The sequence below is a fragment of the Myotis daubentonii genome, chromosome 20 (genome assembly GCF_963259705.1).
Source record: "Myotis daubentonii chromosome 20, mMyoDau2.1, whole genome shotgun sequence".
Taxonomy (NCBI): Eukaryota; Metazoa; Chordata; class Mammalia; order Chiroptera; family Vespertilionidae; genus Myotis; species Myotis daubentonii.
In genome coordinates, this window is record NC_081859.1 from 1,145,105 (window position 1) to 1,163,662 (window position 18,558).

General features: G+C 56.9%; 1 protein-coding gene across 5 annotated transcripts in view; it reads right to left on the reverse strand.

The window, feature by feature from the left end:
- The window catches only part of CAMSAP2 (calmodulin regulated spectrin associated protein family member 2), a 35,441-nt gene that overhangs the window by 4,630 nt on the left and 12,253 nt on the right, over positions 1–18,558 (reverse strand). For 2 of the 5 annotated variants that reach the window (XM_059677313.1, XM_059677315.1), the window contains exons 3-14: positions 17,026–17,187; positions 16,008–16,091; positions 12,826–12,858; positions 10,224–10,362; positions 9,511–9,650; positions 7,977–8,070; positions 7,073–7,139; positions 6,005–6,084; positions 5,769–5,838; positions 2,843–4,976; positions 1,783–1,919; positions 906–1,126 (exon numbers count right to left, since the gene is read on the reverse strand). In XM_059677313.1, coding sequence (XP_059533296.1) covers positions 906–1,126; positions 1,783–1,919; positions 2,843–4,976; positions 5,769–5,838; positions 6,005–6,084; positions 7,073–7,139; positions 7,977–8,070; positions 9,511–9,650; positions 10,224–10,362; positions 12,826–12,858; positions 16,008–16,091; positions 17,026–17,187 — 3,361 coding nt within the window. The remainder of the gene's footprint in view (positions 1–905; positions 1,127–1,782; positions 1,920–2,842; positions 4,977–5,768; positions 5,839–6,004; positions 6,085–7,072; positions 7,140–7,976; positions 8,071–9,510; positions 9,651–10,223; positions 10,363–12,825; positions 12,859–16,007; positions 16,092–17,025; positions 17,188–18,558) is intronic. The other 3 variants (XM_059677314.1, XM_059677316.1, XM_059677317.1) reach the window with 2 other exon arrangements.

Sequence of the window (18,558 nt, forward strand, 5' to 3'; positions counted from 1 at the left end):
GGGAAGGGCAGCCGCGCTCTCCCCGTTCTACTCCCTCTCCACACAGCGCGGCCCGCGGCCAGGCACCGTTCCCTGGAAAGGAGGGAGGAGCCTGTTTCCCAGAAAAGCCCAGGCTCGCTGCTGTTAGGAGTCATTCAGGAGGAAGGTGCAACATGAGGCATGAGATGCTGATCCTGAGAGAAAAGAAAATGAACAAGCAGAATAAAAGGTATCCAGGACTGTCTCGTTCCCGGTGAAAATTAACTGACTGATTTTAGCCAAGACGGGCATCACGTGTCAGGGGCCGGAAGAGGCCGTCGTGCTATTTTCTCTCCGTTTTGGAGTCACTGGGAATTCCCTAAGACGTTCAATGGTTTTTAGTTGCAACAAAACAAACATTGTTTTAAAAAGTGAGCCTGCGTGTTGCATTTGTAAAAAGACACGTCCTCCCAACTCGAAAAGCACGAGCTGGGGTTGCAACCCTGTCTGTTAGGGGAGCCAGGACTCGGCCCCACACTCGCCCTGCACGACGTGGGCCTGACACCCCAGGCCAGGGCGGGGTCCCTGGACTCACCGGAGGAAAAGTGGGTGAGTGATGCGGGGGTCACACCGGGCAGAGCCAACAGGTCAGCATCACACATGTACATGGGACAAACATGCACATGGGATACACGGGATCACACAGATGCACAGAGGACACACACATGACAAACACACATGCACAGGGTACCCATATGCATGCACGTGGGACCCAGACGCATGCGCACAGCAGCCACGCGAGACACCTAAGCCGTCCTGCTCGCTCCGGCTCCCAGGCAGGGAGGCGTGAGGACTCGGATGGGTCTGGTCTAGCGGAGCACCGTGCAGACACGTGACCATGACAACAGGCTGGCGTTTCATGGACAGACCTCGCAACACCCAGTTACCTGGAGGGCCCTGGGTGGGGGTCTTGGGGGGCTCCATGTGGTCTCGGTGCATGGACTTGGGGCGCTGCTTCTTCTGCTTGGCGGTGGGCGGACGGGGCTTGATCACCGTGTCCATGTCCTCCATGAGCTTCAGCTGCTTGCGCCTCAGGTACTCCTGCCGGATGAACTCCCTGCGCGCCCTCTCGTCCTCCTTCTTCTGACGTTCCTCCTCCGTCTTCCGCCTAAGAAACAAGCGGCTCAGTTCTGATTCGGCACCACAGCAAACAGACGTGGGAGAGCGATGGGAGAAGGTGGAACTGTTCTGTTTTAGCGACGTGGGGGAAACGGTCCTTTAAGATATACTTGTGGTAAAAAATATATATATACATATATATATATATATATATATACTCCAGATAACTTAGGTCATTAAAATCTACATAAATATGCCATTTAAAAAAGTGTGTGTATGTGTGTGTATGTAAAACCAAGTCAAGTTATTTTGTTTTTTAGAGAGAGAGGAAGGGAGAAAGTGAGTGAAACATTGATTTGTGGTTCCACTCCTCCATGCATTCATTGGCTGACTCGTGTGTGCCCTGACCAGGGGTTGAACCCCAACCACGGTGCAGCAGGACGATGCTCTAACCACTGACCCACCCGTCCAGGGACAGTGAAGTTGTTTAAAATTAATGTGGTTTCTGGAGAACTTCACTTTGATGCCTCCAACTTAGGGTGAAAATACACAAGCAAGTAATCCTTTGGGAAAACAAATCAGCTTCTAAAAATCACCAAAATCAGCATTAATTCAGTTGTCCATACACGACAAGTGTCTAACATCTACTAGTGAAACTCAGTGAGAAGCCAGCCCTCACCTGCCCCTCCTCACGGCCGCCCTCACCTCGTCTCCTCCTTCTTGTGCTCCATCTCTGCCTCCAGCTGCTGCTTGCGGAGCTGCGTCTCCTTCTCCCGCCGCAGCCGCTTCTCCAGCAGCGCCGCCCGCTTCAGCGCCATGTCGTCCTCTGCCTTCTGGTCGTCCTGAGAACACGTTTCATTGAAAACAGGGAGAGGCATTAGGTACCAATGTTCTCAACTTCAATTCTTATAACTGAAAATCGGAAATACCGACTCAACCTCATTCCAACCCCACCCATCCATGGAACGTTCCAGGCGTTTTGCGGGAAGAAATGAATGAAAACGCTACATTCTTTCAAGTAACAAAGGACACAGACTTACTTGTTTCTAAACCTGGGAAGTTAGCAAAGACCAGCCAACCAGGAAAAGGAAAGGACTGAGGTGTGCTTTTTTGGATCCAAATAAATAACTCAAGTGGGGAGGTGTCCCCAGTGTTGAAAGCGGCATGTAAACGGCTTTAAACACGCTCCACAGAGAACCGCAAGTCACAGCCCTGACAGCAGCTCCCAAGGTCACACCCAAAAGAAAGCGCCGCTGCACTTCCAGGTGGGGGCTCTGGATTAGTGGGGGTCCTCAGGAAGGGCAGGCTCCACACTGGGGATCGAGCCCGCAGCTCGGGCATGTGCCCTGACTGGGAATCGAACGGTGACCTCCTGGTTCATAGGTCGACGCTCAACCCCTGAGCCACGCCAGCCGGGCTGACAGCTCACGTGTAAGTGAGGGAGGCAGAGGTGCAAGGTCAGCACCTCCAGATGTGCACCATGACCGTGTGCACCGTGACCGTGTGCACCGTGACCGTGTGCACCAGGACCGTATGCACCAGGACCCATGTGCATCATGACCGTGTGCACGAGGACCCTTGTGCGTCATGACCGTGAGCACCGTGACGAGAATGTTCTAGAAATCAGTGGGTTGCGTGTGCTGCCGTGCCCTGGGGGAGCAAGCCCGTGCTGGGGCTCGGGGCTGGTGGGCTGGGACCAAGGGGCTGCTCCTGGAGAAGCACGTCCACTGAAGAGCACCCCCCCCCTCCCCGGGCCCGGGCGCACCTTGAAGAAGAACCCGCAGCACACTTTCTGCTCGTCGTCGAGCTGCTCTCTGTCACTTTCTCCGTCCTCTTTCTCCAAAGACACGTCAGCCTTCTCTGGGGGCTTCAAGTCCGAGAGGGACACCTCGATGAGGCTGACGTTTTTGGGGGCCGAGGGCGGGAAGGCCGGCCGGGGAGCGGGCTCCGCGGGCCAGCCGGGCGGGTCCGCGCTGGGCGTCAGGCACACGGTCTCCGTCACGGGCTGGGCCAGCACCTCGGACACGCTGGACTCCACGGGCTTCCCCGCCTCCCCCGGGGGCCGCGCGGGCGGCTCCGAGGCCTCCGGGGCGTCCGCGCCGTCCTTCCCGGGTCTGGGCTCCCCGTCGTCCCCGAAGCACACGAAGGAGCGCGTCTGGATGGGCACCTGGCTGGGGGAGAACCGCCGCAGCCGCGGGAGGCTGTCCACCGAGCGGGGCGGCGTCAGCGTGCGGTTCAGGGGCGCGATCTTCAGCTCGTTGGGCCGCGGGGTCCGCGGGGTCTTGATGGAGAAGGACGCGCTCTTCCTGTGGATGGGCTGCGGGGACGGGTGGGTGGGCCGCGGGGGCTCGGGGGACGGGCCCGGCCGGGCGGGCCGGGGGTCGCGGGCCGGCCTGTGGGGCGCGGGCTGGGGAGGGGAGATCACCCAGGACTGGCGGTCGCGCATCCGCATCAGCGCCTCCTGCTGCTGCGACAGGCGCTGCATCTCCTGCTGCAGGAAGTGCAGCGAGGCGTTCAGCTTCTCGATGGACCGCGTGTACTCCAGCACCTCGCCCTCGGGCGCCGGCTCCTCCGGGGGGCTCGCCGCCCCCCAGGGCCGCTCAGGGTCCGTGGGCGACGTCGGCCACGGGGCAGGGGCGCCTTCCAGGCCCTCCTTGATGTCCGCCAGAGACTTGCTCCGCTGCCCGCTGGCCCTGGGCAGCTCCCGCTCCGGCGCCCGCTCGCTGAACACCTTCTCGTCCTCGGCCCCGGCCGCTTCCTCCCGCAGCGGGGCGCCCCCGTCCCCCCGCTTCTTCACCACCGTGAGGAAAGCCGTCCTGCCCATCTTCTGCCGCTGCCGGGTGAAGGCGGCCTCCACCTTCTTCTTCTGGGCCTCGATGGCGCGCCGCTTCTCCTCCAGCCGCATGTGCAGCTGCAGCACCTCCGAGGCCAGCAGCTGCGTGCTGTCCCGGCCGGGCGGGCCCGCGTCCTCCGGGCTCTGGGCCCAGGCCACCACGTGCGGGATGTTCAGCTCCGAGCCCTCGGGCGTGGTCTTCTGAGAGCTGCTCCCGCTGCTCCTGCCGTCCGTGTGGTTCAGCTTCCGGAACTTCTGCTCGGCAAAACTGGTCATCTTGACGCCGGAGCTGGAGGAGGCGCTGCTGCCGGGCTGGGAGCGGGTGCTCACGGTGCTGGGGCAGGGGCTCGGGGCCTCGCGCGCGCTGCCGGGGCGCAGGTCGTAGTCCTGCAGGAGCTTGGGCGCGTCGTCCATGTCGGAGTCCAGGCTGACGGTGTAGTCCCGCAGCGAGGAGTCCTCGTCCACCGTGCCCGGGAGGTCCTCCGACGGCACGTGGATGCCGGTGTCCACCTCGGTGTCGTCGGTCACGGGGCTCAAGGCACCTTTGGTGTCGGTCAGGCGGTCAGGGCTGGGCGGGCGCAGCTGCAGGTTGGCGTTCAGGGGGCTCAGGTCCTGGCTGTGCAGGAAGAAGCCGTTGGCCACGTGGCCGGGCGGGGGCGCGAGGGGGCGCCGCTCCGTGTCGTGGATGATCTGCAGCGCCTCCTCGATGCTCGGCGCCTCCACCTGGTTGCCCAGCTCGTCCAGGAGGAGCCCGGGCGGCAGGGCTCCGTTGGGGAGCTGGGAGCGGGTGTTCTCGCTGGAGCTGAGCTTGTGCGGGGGGTGGGGCACGTAGGCGGGGAAGCCTCCGCCGGGGTCTGTGCTCAGCTCCTCCTCGATGCTCCCTGCCTCCCCCTCCCCGTTGACGGGCTTGAAGGACAGGCTCTTCCTCGTGGTTTCAGACACTCGGCGGTTCAGAGAGAGGCCTTCGTTGCTGGCGGAGCGGGGGAGGCCTCGGTTCGGGGCGCCTCTCGGCACCGTGTTTTCTTTATCAAAAGAAATATCGAATGAAACTCCGTGCACCGACGATCTAAAAAATTCAAAGAGAAAACCCTTAAATCATCCCAGAAAAGAAACGGCTTTATGTCACCGAACCATTATGTACAACCACAGCCTTCCCTCGGCATCTGCGGAGGGTCGCTCCCGGACGCCCCCACGGGGACCCACGTGGAGGAAGCTCAAGTCCCCCCATAAACGGTAGTGTTTGCGGTGACCCTCACCCTCCTGTGCACTTCACATCGTCTCCGTCTCCGTAGAGACTTGAGTCCCCGATGGATGTACAGCGGGGCCTTGACTTACGAGTTTAATTCGTTCCGAGACCGAGCTCGTTAAGGAGCTCGTTAACTCAAATTACTCTATCAACTCAATGCAAAAAATCGGCCGAGAGACAGCTGGCATCTCAAAAAACTCGTTAGTTGGGACCCTCGTAAGTCGAGGCCCCACTGTAAATGCTGTGACTGTTGTACTGTATCGTTTCGGGAATGATGGTAAGAGTCTGTACGTGTTCAGCACAGATTCAATCACAGGCCTGACTACACCGGACACATCAGCCACAGTGTAACTCCCCTACCCCCCCGCCCCCCGAATATTTTCAACCCACAGCTGGTTGAATCCATGGGTGTGGTGCCCTGCTTCTCCATCACATTGTCCTCAAGGTAAGGTGAGGCCCATGAGGTGACTTCTACACGCAGCCCCGCGATCGATCACCTGCCCACAGGCACTAAGTAAAGGTATATTGCGATTTGCCCAACAGCAGAAGAGACAGAGAGAGAGCTGGCATTTCCTGGTTAGTGTGAACAGACGGACAGAATTCTCCGCTTACCTTTTTTCCTTGGGCCATGTCCCTATGAAGCCATCAACGTAAGACATAGATGAAGACCTTCTGATTCCCCCTTCAAATGAAAAAATAAAAAAGTCATTGCAATCATGTAAAAAATTTAAACTTGCAGCAATTTAACAGATTTCACATAACTGGATGTGTGTGTTTACATTTACTCTCAATCATCTCGCAGTTAACCTACTGAAGTGGCATTTCCTCGGCTTTTTCAAATCTATTACCTGAGGCTGAAGAAGGAGGTTGGGGGCGTGAGTGTCTGGAAGGCAAGTGATGACGGTGTGGGAACGCATCTCCTTCCGCGCTGCAATGCAAACCCGAGACAACGTTACAGCCAGTGTTACAACGTTACAGCCAATGTTACAACGTTACAGCCAGTGTTACAATGTCACAGCCAGTGCTACAATGTCACCATGTGCTTCCGCATTTCTGTAAACTGTACACAGAACGGCTGAGACCCAGACAACACTACCACCCCTGACTCTCCCTCCTAATGAAAAGTAAACAGAGGAAACAATACGTTGCTTAAACCAAAGAACAGCCGTGATTATATGCACTTCTACATATTTTGTATTTTAACCAAAGAACCTGAAATACTTCCATCTACATCTCAGCATCCTTGACAGAGAAGACAGGAACATTATTTTCTTTTTACACATAGAAATGAAAAGGTTAAATGAAAGTGCTTGGTTTGAACTATCTGGGTGGAACCTAAACCTGCAAGAACTGCAGGTATGATGAGCCCGTGGAGGCTGGCAGCCCCCGTGGGGCCTCCTAACAGTTGGCATCTCCACCCCGATCTGTTGGGAATGAGCTGGGCGACAGGGTGCAGTGGCTTCTAGAACTCTCTCCAACCCACTCTCTCAGTCAGTGAAGAAGTCAGCAGTAAGTGCATAGCTCAGGCACAGGAAGACAGACACCACATGGCTTCACTTACACATGGAATCTAAAAACAAGACAAATGAATAAACAAAACAAAAGCAGACTCCTAGAAACAGAGGCCACGGGGACGCTTGCCAGAAGGGAGGGGACTGGGGGTGGGGGTGAGAAACGTGAAGGGGAAGATAGTCAAGCGTATGGGGTGATCACACTGAAAGGTCTAAAAACGCTGAATCATATACTGTACACCTGAGACTAACACGGCCAATATAAGGCTGTAGACCAACCAAACTTAGATACACTTAAGACAGGCTTCCAGGGAAGCTAATTAAAGCCTGTTCAGCTCAAAGTCCAACTGACACGGTGAAACTCGAGTGCAGTGTCGCTGTGTTAGCAACAGGGGAGAGGCCTACCTCGCCGGGCCCTGGGAGCTGTCCACGGTGCTTGCGCGGGTGTCCGGGGCCCGCACTGCAGGCTCCGCTGCGACAAAGATGAAAACCTCAGCATTGCATACGTAGGCAGCACATTCCCAACATCATTTCAAGAATCCTAGGCCACAATAACTTTAAATTTAACCTCAATTTCCCTTATTACTCAGATAAGTCGTATATTTAAAGCTATCTTCTTTAAAAAAAATCCTTATTGGTTTCAGAGAGGGAGAGACAGGAACATTAACGATGAATCATTGATGGGCTGCCCCCTGCACGCCCCCTACTGGGGATCCAGCCCACAACCTGCGCCTGTGCCCTGACTAGGAATCGAACCCTGACCTCCTAGCTCATAGGTCAAGGCCCAACCACTGAGCCACACTGGCCGGGCCTTTATTTCTTACAGTTGTTATTAAGTGCAATCACTAGAACATGGTACTATAGTAACCACAAACCTATTAGGTTTAATACACACACACACACACACACACACACACACCTTTTTATGGTCTAATGAGAAATTCAAATGGCAGATTACAGCCAACAAGCCATAATTGGAGTGGATTCTGGTAACAATGTTGAAAACTCAGAACCTCACAGGGGACAAGAGCTGGGGGTGGGGGTGACCGAAGCAAAGAGAAGAAAGCGACTGACTGAGAGCTCAAAGCCCCGCCACATCAGGCTTCACATTCACAGCCGCTTCCTTCACTTTTGTTCCCTCCGACATCCGGCCTCGCACGGAGCATCCAGGGGCTTTAACAACTGGGAACTCAGCACTCATCAAGGTCAGCGCTGACCCTGGAAGGACAGCGGGCCTCCCCTGCCAGAGGGGCCGCGAGGGCTCCGCTGCCCGTCCTGCTCGTGCGCAGGACACTCGCGGGGACCGTACCTCCCTGTGCACGAAGGACGCGGGGCTGGACGAAGGACGGCTTCACCACCTCGAACCACCAGAAGAGCTCGGCCATGAACACCAGGTAGTTGCTCTGGGGAGAGGGAGGGGGAGGGGAGAACCGGTGACTGTGCGCCGTGCTAGGCGTGGCTCATGCTGCGCTGGGGTCATGCGCACACCTCGAACCTACACCATGTTCTATGTCCATCGCGTCTTAAAGCTGGAAAGCCGACGGAGCGCCTGGCAAGGCCACTGTCCTCGTGGAGTTGTACTGCGTGTGGCCACCAGGGGTCAGCAGAGTACGGGGTGAGTGTCCCGTAACCACAGCTCACATTTCTGTCTGAATTTATGATGGTTCAACAGGAAGGAACGCCTGTACCACCAAATGCATCTCATCCCAAGCTCTTCTCTCCGTCTCGTACGACGGCCCCGCGGCTGCAATGAGGCTCTCACACAACCCACAGAGGCACAGTGTGCAAGACCAACGGGAGAGGGCGGGGTGACCCCCCTCCAGGGAACCAGGCTGTTTGTTCCCACAGACCTGGCTCGAGCAGCCACACGCGTGTATAGCTGTGCACACGCTGCGAAAGGCTTTTCAACATGTAATGACATCCTGCCGAGGGTGACGTGTGCTCCTGCTCTTTTCACCCAATGCCTTGCAGAGCTGTGTGCTTCATTCAGTAAAGCACCTCCACTCCTTCCCGCCGACAGCTCAGCGCCGGGAGACGTGCACACGGGTCCCTAGTGGGACGGCCTGTTTCTGCTCTTCACCTCCAGGAACTACCCTCTCACGCTCTGTGCCAGCGAATGGGTTAGAGCCCCTCCCCCAGTCACACTGCCACCAGAGGGGAGGGCACCTCGCCGCACAGGGCTGGCTGCAGTGACGGACAGTGAGGGGCCGGGACCACGGGCCAAGCTGCTTCCCGAGTCGGGAAACATTCAAGTCAAGTCAGAGCTGTGGTTCCAACGCTTTAGCAAAGGACACGGGAAGCTACCCCCCCCCTCCCCCCCCCGTGGACAGCGATCTCCTTCAAGTGTGGCTGATCCACCTGGATCCTGCCCGCTCTGCGCGATGAAAGAGAATCATGGATTGGCCGCCTCCTGCACGCCCCACACTGGGGATTCAGCCCGCAACCTGGGCCTGTGTCCTGACCGGGAATCGAACCCTGACCTCCTGGTTTATAGGTCGACGCTCAACCACTGAGCCATGCTGGCCCGGCAGCACTTGGATTTTTCAACAAGCAAGTTCCAGTAAAGGCGTTCATGAGATACATATGGCCGCGATACTCCTAATTTCTACTCATAAACACGGCAGGTGCCAGCCTTCAAACATGAGGCTAGCAGGTGGACACTGGGCTGAGTTCCAGGCAGCTTTGCCCTGTCAAAGATGCCCGCAGCTCACCGCGGGTTAAAAAACATAAAATAAGCAGGAAATTCACAAGGTGATTTTTCCAAAGGTCCCCTGGCTGACAGAAGAGCCCATCTGTGGCTGGCAAGGAGGGAGGAGAGGGGGGTGGGGGGAGGGAGGACGCACCTTGATGGAGGCGGCGGCGTAGAGCATGTCCTCCAGCGAGAAGTGGCAGCACTGGGTCAGGTGCTCCTGGCAGAACTCCTGGACCAGCTGCAGGTTGTACAGGCTGTCAGCCAAAGACATGGTTTCTTTCAAACAAATATCTTCAAACAGGAAGAGAGCAAGGTGATGACTTGGGGTTGATTTGGAAACACACATTTCAGATCCCGCTTAGTGACTCAGTGCGCGCGCGCGCACACACACACACACACACACACACACGCACGTGGTGTCTGCTTCACACACATACACACACACACACACGCACGTGCGTCTGCTTCACACACACACACACACTCACACACACGCACGTGGTGTCTGCTTCACACACACACACACACACACACACACACACACACACACGTGGTGCCTGCTTCACACACACACACACACACACACACGTGGTGCCTGCTTCACACACACACACACACACACACGCACATGCGTCTGCTTCACACACACACACACACACACACACACTCACACTCACACTCACACTCACACACTCACTCAGAGATGGGGCGGCCACAACACAGACTGGGAGCCAGCATGCCTCCCTGGCTGCCACCTGGGGTCACCCCGCGCTCACACACTGCGCTGGGGGAAGCCGCGCGCTGTCACCAGGGCCCGCGTCCCCACGCCCCCACGCCCCCACGCCCCGCGGCTCCGGCGCTCACCCTCCAGCCTGACGACGCCGGGGCAGTAGAAGTGGATGAGGGCGGCCAGCGCGCAGCCGTCCGTCCCGTCCTTCAGCAGGTTCTCCACCAGCGGGATGCACGGCAGCGGCCGCAGCGTCTGCTCCTTCCGGTAGCGCGCCTGCGAGGCAGAGGTGCAGTCAGTGCGGCACCGGAGCCAGGGCCGCGGCCTGTGTCCCCGACACCACGCGACAGCGATGGGACCAGTCACAGCGTCCTCTCCTCTCAGCACCCGGCCCCTCACCAGTCACACACACAGCGCCGGGCGAGGCTGGCACGGCCCCACCGCTGATTCCGGGAGGGACCCTGAGCCTAAACGCTTCCGTGAAGAAGCATCGCACCCCGGCCGGTGTGGCTCAGTGGGTGAGCGTCGACCTAGGAACCAGGAGGTCAGGGTTCGATTCCCGGTCAGGGCACAGGCCCGGGTTGCAGACTCATCCCCAGTGTGGGGCGTGCAGGAGGCAGCTGGTCAATGATTCTCTCTCTCCCTCTCCCTTTCTCTCTGAAATCAATAAAATATATAGTTTAAAAAATGACTCAGACTGATGAACAAAAATAGATCCAGAGACAATGGCAGGGGCGGTGGGGGGTTAGAGAGCAACCAAAGGATCTGTGTGCATGCATGTTAGCATAACCAAGGGACACAGACGCTGGGGCGGTGGGGGCTTGCCCTCAGGGGTGGGAATGGCCGGGGGGGTGTCCACTGGGGAAAAAGGAGACACATGCAAAACTTGAGACAATAAGAAAAAAAAAAAGGACTCAGAGACTCCGCATGTAATCACCAGCCCGCTGCCCTGAGCACAGCGCTCTGCAGCGCTGGCCGTGCTCTGCGTGGCGGGTCCTCCCACGGAAAGGGCCAGGGAAACTGGGCGGCAGGGCACGCGCTGTCCCCACAGGACACCTGGCGACGGGAAGCATCGCTCGAGGAACTGGGACAGTATCAGGTGTGACACACGGGCTTGTCATCTGAACGCTAAGGTCACACGAATAAAGTGTAACAACCCTGAGACTGGAAAAACCGTCCCAGCTGAGGGCTCACTAACCAGTAGCAGAGCGAGCACAAGGGTTCCTGCTCACCCCGAAAACAGAGGGAACCTGGGTGTGCGCGGGGCGGGGAGAGGGCGGGCGGGGGCGTGCGAGGGTTTACGGGACAGCTCTGCTCTCGGCAACGAGATGCTGAGGAGCCAGTGGTTAAGACAAGCTCTGGAATCAGGGACCCCGGTTCAAATCCTGGTCCTGCCACTGAGGAGCTCTCTAGTCTCAGTTTCCCCATCTGTAAAATGGGGCTGAGGAGGGCGCCTGGGGGGTGGACAAGATGCCGGCGTCAGGTGCGTGCACACTGCTGGGCACCGCGCAGGCGGAGCTCAAGGCTGGCTGGTACCAGCTCCCAGCTCCCCGAGGGCCGGATAGGCCGCCGAGGACGGGGAGGAGTTTAGCAGCACAGCTCATGGCGGTGCTGGTTACTGCTCTTTCAAGTGGGTCTTTAAAATAATCAAAACTCATTTTTCTTCTGACTCCACCTAAATCGGTCCCCTCTCTATTTTATAATTAGAATATAATTATGACGTGTTCCCGTGCCGGGCCAACGTCTCCATCTATGCTGTGTCCCTCCTCAGAGACACACCGCACACACGCGCTGCAGTCTGCACTGATGCCTGATGCTGCGCGGTCAGGACTCCCTCTCAGCCGGCAGCAGCCTTGGCCGCCGGTCTCTCACCCGGGAGGCAGGTCCAGGGCCTCACGCTCCCTGCTTAGCCGGCAGGGAACAGGGCCTGCTGCCCCGATACCCTAGGAACCGCCGGCTCCCTGGCTCCCCAGGTCCCTGGGACAAGCTGGTTGGGCCCATGGTCTGCACTGGACCGAGCCACCACCCAGGGCCACGGACACCAGCAGGAGGTGCGCCTGCTGCCCTGCTCTCTGCCAGCAGCCCCTCTGCTCCAGGCGCGCACACACACACGGATGCACAGATGCACAGACACATGCAGACATACGCAAGCTTGGACACGCTCAGGCTGAGACACACAAGCACACGTGTGGACGTGTGCACACACAGAGCTTTGCTGGCTTTAGTGGTAAATGTCTATGCTCACCACATTCAGCCAGAGGCGTGGAGGCACGCCAGACATTGTGAGTGGGCTGACCCCAGCCTCAGTCCTGAGAGACCAGCCCTTTGGGTCAACCAGAACTGAGGCAGGAAGTCCGGAGCTGGTAAGGACAGCGGTCACTGCCTATCACAGTGTCCCTACCACTCAGGCGGAAGAGGAGATGATTCTTTCAAAACCATGGCTTTAAATACGAATAGTTCACACATATAATTCATATTCACTCATACTAACGTTATTAAAACTAATGCTCTTTTAAAACCTGGTTACTGATGGTCTGTGGTTACTGACAAGATAAGCAGAAGGTGCTGCCATGTCAGATGACTTTACAGCTTCCGGCCCAGCCTGGCGGGACTGTCTACCTCCCTATGTCACGGGACCAAGGCCGGGCAGTCCCTCTGCGTGACTGACAGGCTGTAGTGACCGCGCCAGCAGGACACAGCAAGGCCACGCTACGGGCACAGTTCTCAGAGCAAACTTACGGGCACCAGTTTCCAAAACCACTTGGAAGGAGACTTCAGAGGAGCAGCGGAAGCAAAGGGAAGGAAAGTCGTCCGGTTAGTGTCAGTGAAGCGACAGCAGATTTCCCACCGCGGAGGCCCACGGCGACCGCGCCCATCACATCTCTACATGCCAGTTAATACTTCAGCTTAAAATCCACAGGTTTATTTAAAAATAAGTGCATATGGACAGACATAGGTTACAACCCGTTAAATAAGTTCATACAGACAATGAAGAGGACAGACCTGCTTACATCAGCACCTAAGTAACAAATACAGGAGGAGGGACGGGGTTAGAAAACGACGGCCGTGAGCCCCACGGAAAGCTCACTCGGGTCAGCCCCATGTGAACGCGCCCCTGGGAGGGGAGACTCCCCGCACTCGTGGACAGAGATGGAAACCATGGCCCCAGGCATCTAAGTTACGTCTAACATACGGCCGGTCATCTTCACGCAATACTTATTGCTTGGAGAGAAATCGGGGCCACCTCTGAATTTTTTAAAGTCCTAAAACGCCAAGTTTCTCACTGAGTTGATGGCAGGGACATATTCTAGACTGAGGTGCTGTGTTTTGGGTAAAAGGGATGTTGGCAATAGGTATAACGAAAGAAACTAATCAGCATTAACCTCGAAGTCCACACAAGAGAAACTGTAACTACAGAACAGAACCTTAGGGGCAGAATTCTAGGTGAACGTTACCTAATCAGGCGGTCAAGGCCTCACAATTATTTAGTTGAAATAACAGTATGAAAAGGAGCCCAGGTAAGCCTCAGAGTCAAACCAAACGATGCATGGGAGGGTGACGCCCTGTGTTGGAACCTGTGCTGTTCTGTGTATTTATAAACGTATGGAACACACCCGGGTCCATGAGAACATTACAGGTCAGACACCAGGTTCCCAGAGCGGCTCCAAAGAACACGGTTCTGTGGGTGTTAGCACATGCCATTCACAGAGGAGTTCAGAGATCACGCGTGTTTGGGAGATAGGTGGGCAGGCTTCTCCAGGGGCCTTCATGTCTGAAAATGGGCTGTGACGTTCTGAGAGGGGCCCCGGGGGCGGGGGGAGGGGGCAGCATCTCCCAATGGACTTGACTTCAGAGCCCTTTCCCCCAATGTATCTCGGTGCTGCGCGAAGGAATGGAGTTAAAACAAAAGTGGGTTATGGTTTCCACGGCTGAGGAGCTCTGCTCGCACGGGCGGAGGACATCGGGCAGCGCGTGCGCTGCTCTCACTGGGGAGAGGGGCTATTCTGAGCCTCCACCTTCAAATAAAGCAATTAGAACGAGGGGATGTCTTTTCTCCAAAAGCCATTCCTTCCCCCAGTTCCAGCCCCTGCAGAATCCCTCACCCATATTTCTCTTTAAAAAGTGGCAAATGCTACACTGAGTAGACTCGTATCTGTAATATTCTGAGAAACAAACTGAGCATAGTTAGTCTTATAAACTTGAGAACACAAACCCGTGGGTTCACAGCTCTCCAAAACCACCAAACGGTCTCCTGGCTCATTCCCAAAGGGGCCATGTACTCCAACGGCATGTCTGCAGGCACAGTCCCTGTGACCTAGTGCCCCACTTTCCAAGTCCACCCGCCACCCCCAGGGCCGAGTCACATCCACACCCTCGAGAAGGCCGCCCAGGTGTTCACGCCCACAGCCGCCCAGGTGTTCACGCCCACAGCCGCCCAGGTGTTCACGCCCACAGCCGCCCAGGTGTTCACGCCCACAGCCGCCCAGGTGTTCACGCCCACAGCCGCCCAGGTGTTCACGCCCACAGCCGCCCAGGTGTTCATGCCCACAGCCTCCCAGGTGTTCACGCCCACAGCCGCCCAGGTGTTCACGCCCACAGCTGCCAGGAGTACATATGGAAGTTCAGGACAACCAGCTCCCTACTTCCACAGACCTGTCGTGTCTAGTCCCTGCCGTTACTAACACAGCGAAGAGGGGAGATTTGGGAATCATTTCAGTCCTGGAATTTAGGAGCCCTAATCCAACCCTTAATGTTTACAGATGAAGAGAGGCCAAGAGGTCGAGGGCCTGGGCAGGTCACGCAGCGTCAGGGCAGCGCTGGTCTGACCGGAAGCTCAGACGCATTTGCCACACGCTCCGCGCAGGCCCTCGGAGAATGGGTGCTGGACTTGAGGCCCTGCTGCAAACCCCGGAGATCCCAGAGCAGGGCGCCAATACAATACAGAGGCTCAAGCAACTTAGACCAAACACTGTTGGTTTTTATCTGAACTTAAATTTAACGGGCCTCCTACTTCAGCGTCAAAAGGAGCATTAGAAGTAGAAAGAGCAATTTGAAAAAAGGAAACGGAGAACATCCCAGCAGTAAAGGGTCTGGCTTTCCCTCGACGTGGCGCTCCTCACATGGCCCCCCTCTAGGACACGGCCTACACCAGGGGGGAGCGCATGCTCTAAGGGAGAGCTTCGCAATGTGAATTCTGGTCCAACCCAGTACAAGTGGCCCCGCGCAGGCCCATGTTTAGAGAAGATGGTGGTAAAGGAATCTACTGGAAGGAGGGCGGGCAGGGGGAGGGCAGCGCATCACCGGCACACGGTGGGGGTAACAGTGAGGAGACCGAGTCGCCCGAATGGAAAGGAAGGCTCTGAACAAGGGCAATGTCTCCCCCCAGCCCCGTGCCCTGCGCCCGAAGGGCCCTCCCGCGATGCGCTCTGCTGGGCTGCCCGGCAGGGGCACAGCGGGTCTGCGTGGGCAGCACAGATCTGCAGAGCAGGAAACGCCAGGTGCCGCTGGAGAATGTTTAAAGACCGACTCCACGCTGATGTTTCTTCTTCCCCCAGAACCTCCCTGGGGACAACTCACAGCTCCTGGGCCACGACGGTAAAGGCGGTCCTATTACACGGCATCACAGGGCCGATACCCTGACACTGTTTTCGTGTTGTTTCCTACATTTTACCAAAGTCCAGACCATTATTTTTGCCAAAAGAACCCCAGAACCTGAGCTCGAGGCATTGATGTTTCCTGAGCACCGTCGTCCACCCCCTTCGCTTTGTGCTCCTCCTTACGTGGTGTCCCGGCCTGGCTTTCCCGGGCCCAGTTACCGTCACCAAAACCAAGTTCACGACCACAACTGCGCACATTTCCCAAAGTAACAGCACATGTGGGCGCACGGGCCGCATGAGGCCCGTTTTCAATGCGAAACGTACCTTTTGACCTCCTGGGGCTTCCACTGTGTGATGCTCCTTCAGTTTCTGTTCCTGCTCCAGAATGTCCTTCAGATGTTCGTTTACCTTAAATACAAAAGCACCGACGTGAGGGTCCATCCCGTAGAACAGAAGAGCACGCGCCTCACACTCCTGTGGCCAGGCCTGTGTGTCCAACAGCAGCCCCACTCACAGCACATTCCCTTCCCAGCCGGAGGCAGCGTCCCACAGGGGCCGCCTCCGCTCACGAGGGTGAGCTCACTGACTCACTAGATGCTGCCGGACACCCGGGGCGGGCGGGATGGGTGAGCTGGGGACAGGGCACCAGGAACCTCAGCTTTAAGGCTTGGGAGCAATAACACTTCTGTTTCGTCAACATTTTACACTCTCTCCCGGCGGGCGTGGCTCCGTGGTGGGGCACTGACCTACAAACCAGGAGGTCACCCGTTCGACTCCCGGTCAGGGCACAGGCCCAGGTTGTGGGCTGATCCCCAGTGTGGGGCGTGCAGGAGGCAGCTGATCCATGACTCTCTCTCTCATCACTGATGTTTCTCTCTCTCTCCCTCTCCCTTCCTCTTTGAAAAAAAAGAAGAAAAAGACATAAAAAGGGGAGGGTGGGGGGAATGGGAAATTTTAACCAGATTGCCCAACCCGAGCTTTCGCTTTGACTTGAAACAGAAAGGGTAATGGAGTGTGTGTCTGCTCAGGCGACATCAGCAAGATCACAGACGGCAGCTTGCGAACAGCAGAAACGTGTCCCTCACAGCTGGAGGCTGGAGGCTGGAGGCCAAGGTCCCGCGGGGGCGGGTACGGTGTCTGGTGAGAGCCAGCGTCTGGCCATTTTCTCCGGGACCTCACATGTCCAAGAGGCAGGGAGCTCTGGGGTCACCTCCCCAGGCCTCACCTCCTGACACCACACAGATCTGGGGGCACACACCCTCCGTCGCAGCAGAGCGGCAGCGTCTGAGTGAGGACCCGCCTTCCTGCCATGGGAGCGTCGTGGCCCTGCGTGTGCACCCACCTTATTTATCCAGTACATGACGGCGTCCTCGATGTCGTAGGGCAGGTCGGTGGCCTGAAAGAAGGTGGAGTACCGCTGGGCGCACGCGATGACCTTCTCCACGCTGACCATCTCCGCCGTGTAGGCCATCATCAGGGTGTCTATCATCGCCAGGTGGGCGCTCTGAAACGGAAGCGGGGACACGGCTGAGCCACCTGAGAGTTCTGGCTGACATTCTGAGATGCGAGTGCCGCCTCCTAAGGAGCAGGCGCAGAAGGGAGGCCACAGGAGGCGGGACTCTAAGGAAGCACACAGGGCACACGCGGGCGGGGCGAACGGAGAGAGTCCGTGGTCAGCTCCTGGCGCGGCCCTGGCTTCGGACACCGTCTTTACCCGAGGCGGCCCTGTTCCTGTTTGTGATCACGTCGTAACTGCTACTCAGCAATGCGCTGCACAAACTTCAGCGTCATCTCCAGCTGCTCCTGGCTCAGGCATCACATCCAGGAAGAACTCTGTAGAGCCTTTCTCTAAAGCAGCACCGCCTACAGGTGGTCCGCGGACCACTGTCCCGCCTCCCCGCCCGCCTCCGTCGGGCACACTCCAGTCCAGCCCTCCACACGCCTCCCACCTGAAGGCAAGTCCTCCATCTGAACCTCCTGCTCCAGCTCCTCCCTCTGCTCATCCACGCAGGACTCCGTCTCCCCTGTGGCCTCCTGCTGTTGTTTTATGTTTTTAAATATATACGTGGCCTTATACTTACCATTACACGTTTGCTACCAGCACACAACTCGCCTCCCAAACTGGAGGCCGCATACAGAAATAAAAGATCCCCAAATTGCCGAAACCGGTTTGGCTCAGTGGGATAGAGCGTCGGTCTGCGGACTGAAAGGTCCCAGGTTCGATTCCGGTCAAGGGCATGTACCTGGGTTGCAGGCACATCCCTAGTAGGAGATGTGCAGGAGGCAGCTGATCGATGTTTCTCTCTCATCGATGTTTCTGACTCTCTATCTCTCTCCCTTCCTCTCTGTAAAAAATCAATAAAATATATTTAAAAAAAATCCCCAAATTACGATAATTTATTTTTAATTTTTTTAAAAAAAATTTTTTTTATTGATGTCAGAGAGGAAGGGAGAGGGAGAGATAGAAACATCCATGATGAGAGAGAAGCATGGATTGGCTGCCTCCTGCACGCCCCCTACTGGGGATCGAGCCCACAACCCAGGCATGTGCCCTTGAATGAAAGTGAAACTGAGACCCTTCAGTCCACAGGCTGATGCTCTATCCACTGAGCCACACTGGCCAGGGCAAAGTTAGATCGTGCAGAGGTGGAAGGCGGGCGTCCATACGCTCAGCACCAAGCACCATCCCCACACGCTTCCTAAAAAGCAGGACAAGAGGCCTGGTGCTTGTCGCCCTGTCGCTCTAACCAACCCGGCAGATTCCTAGGGAGCAGCGCTCTCACTAGGACTCAGACCTTCTCCCCGAGATTTTAGAAAAATAGTAACACAATCAATCAAACGTTCACGGCAACTGGAAACCTTTACATCTAATGGT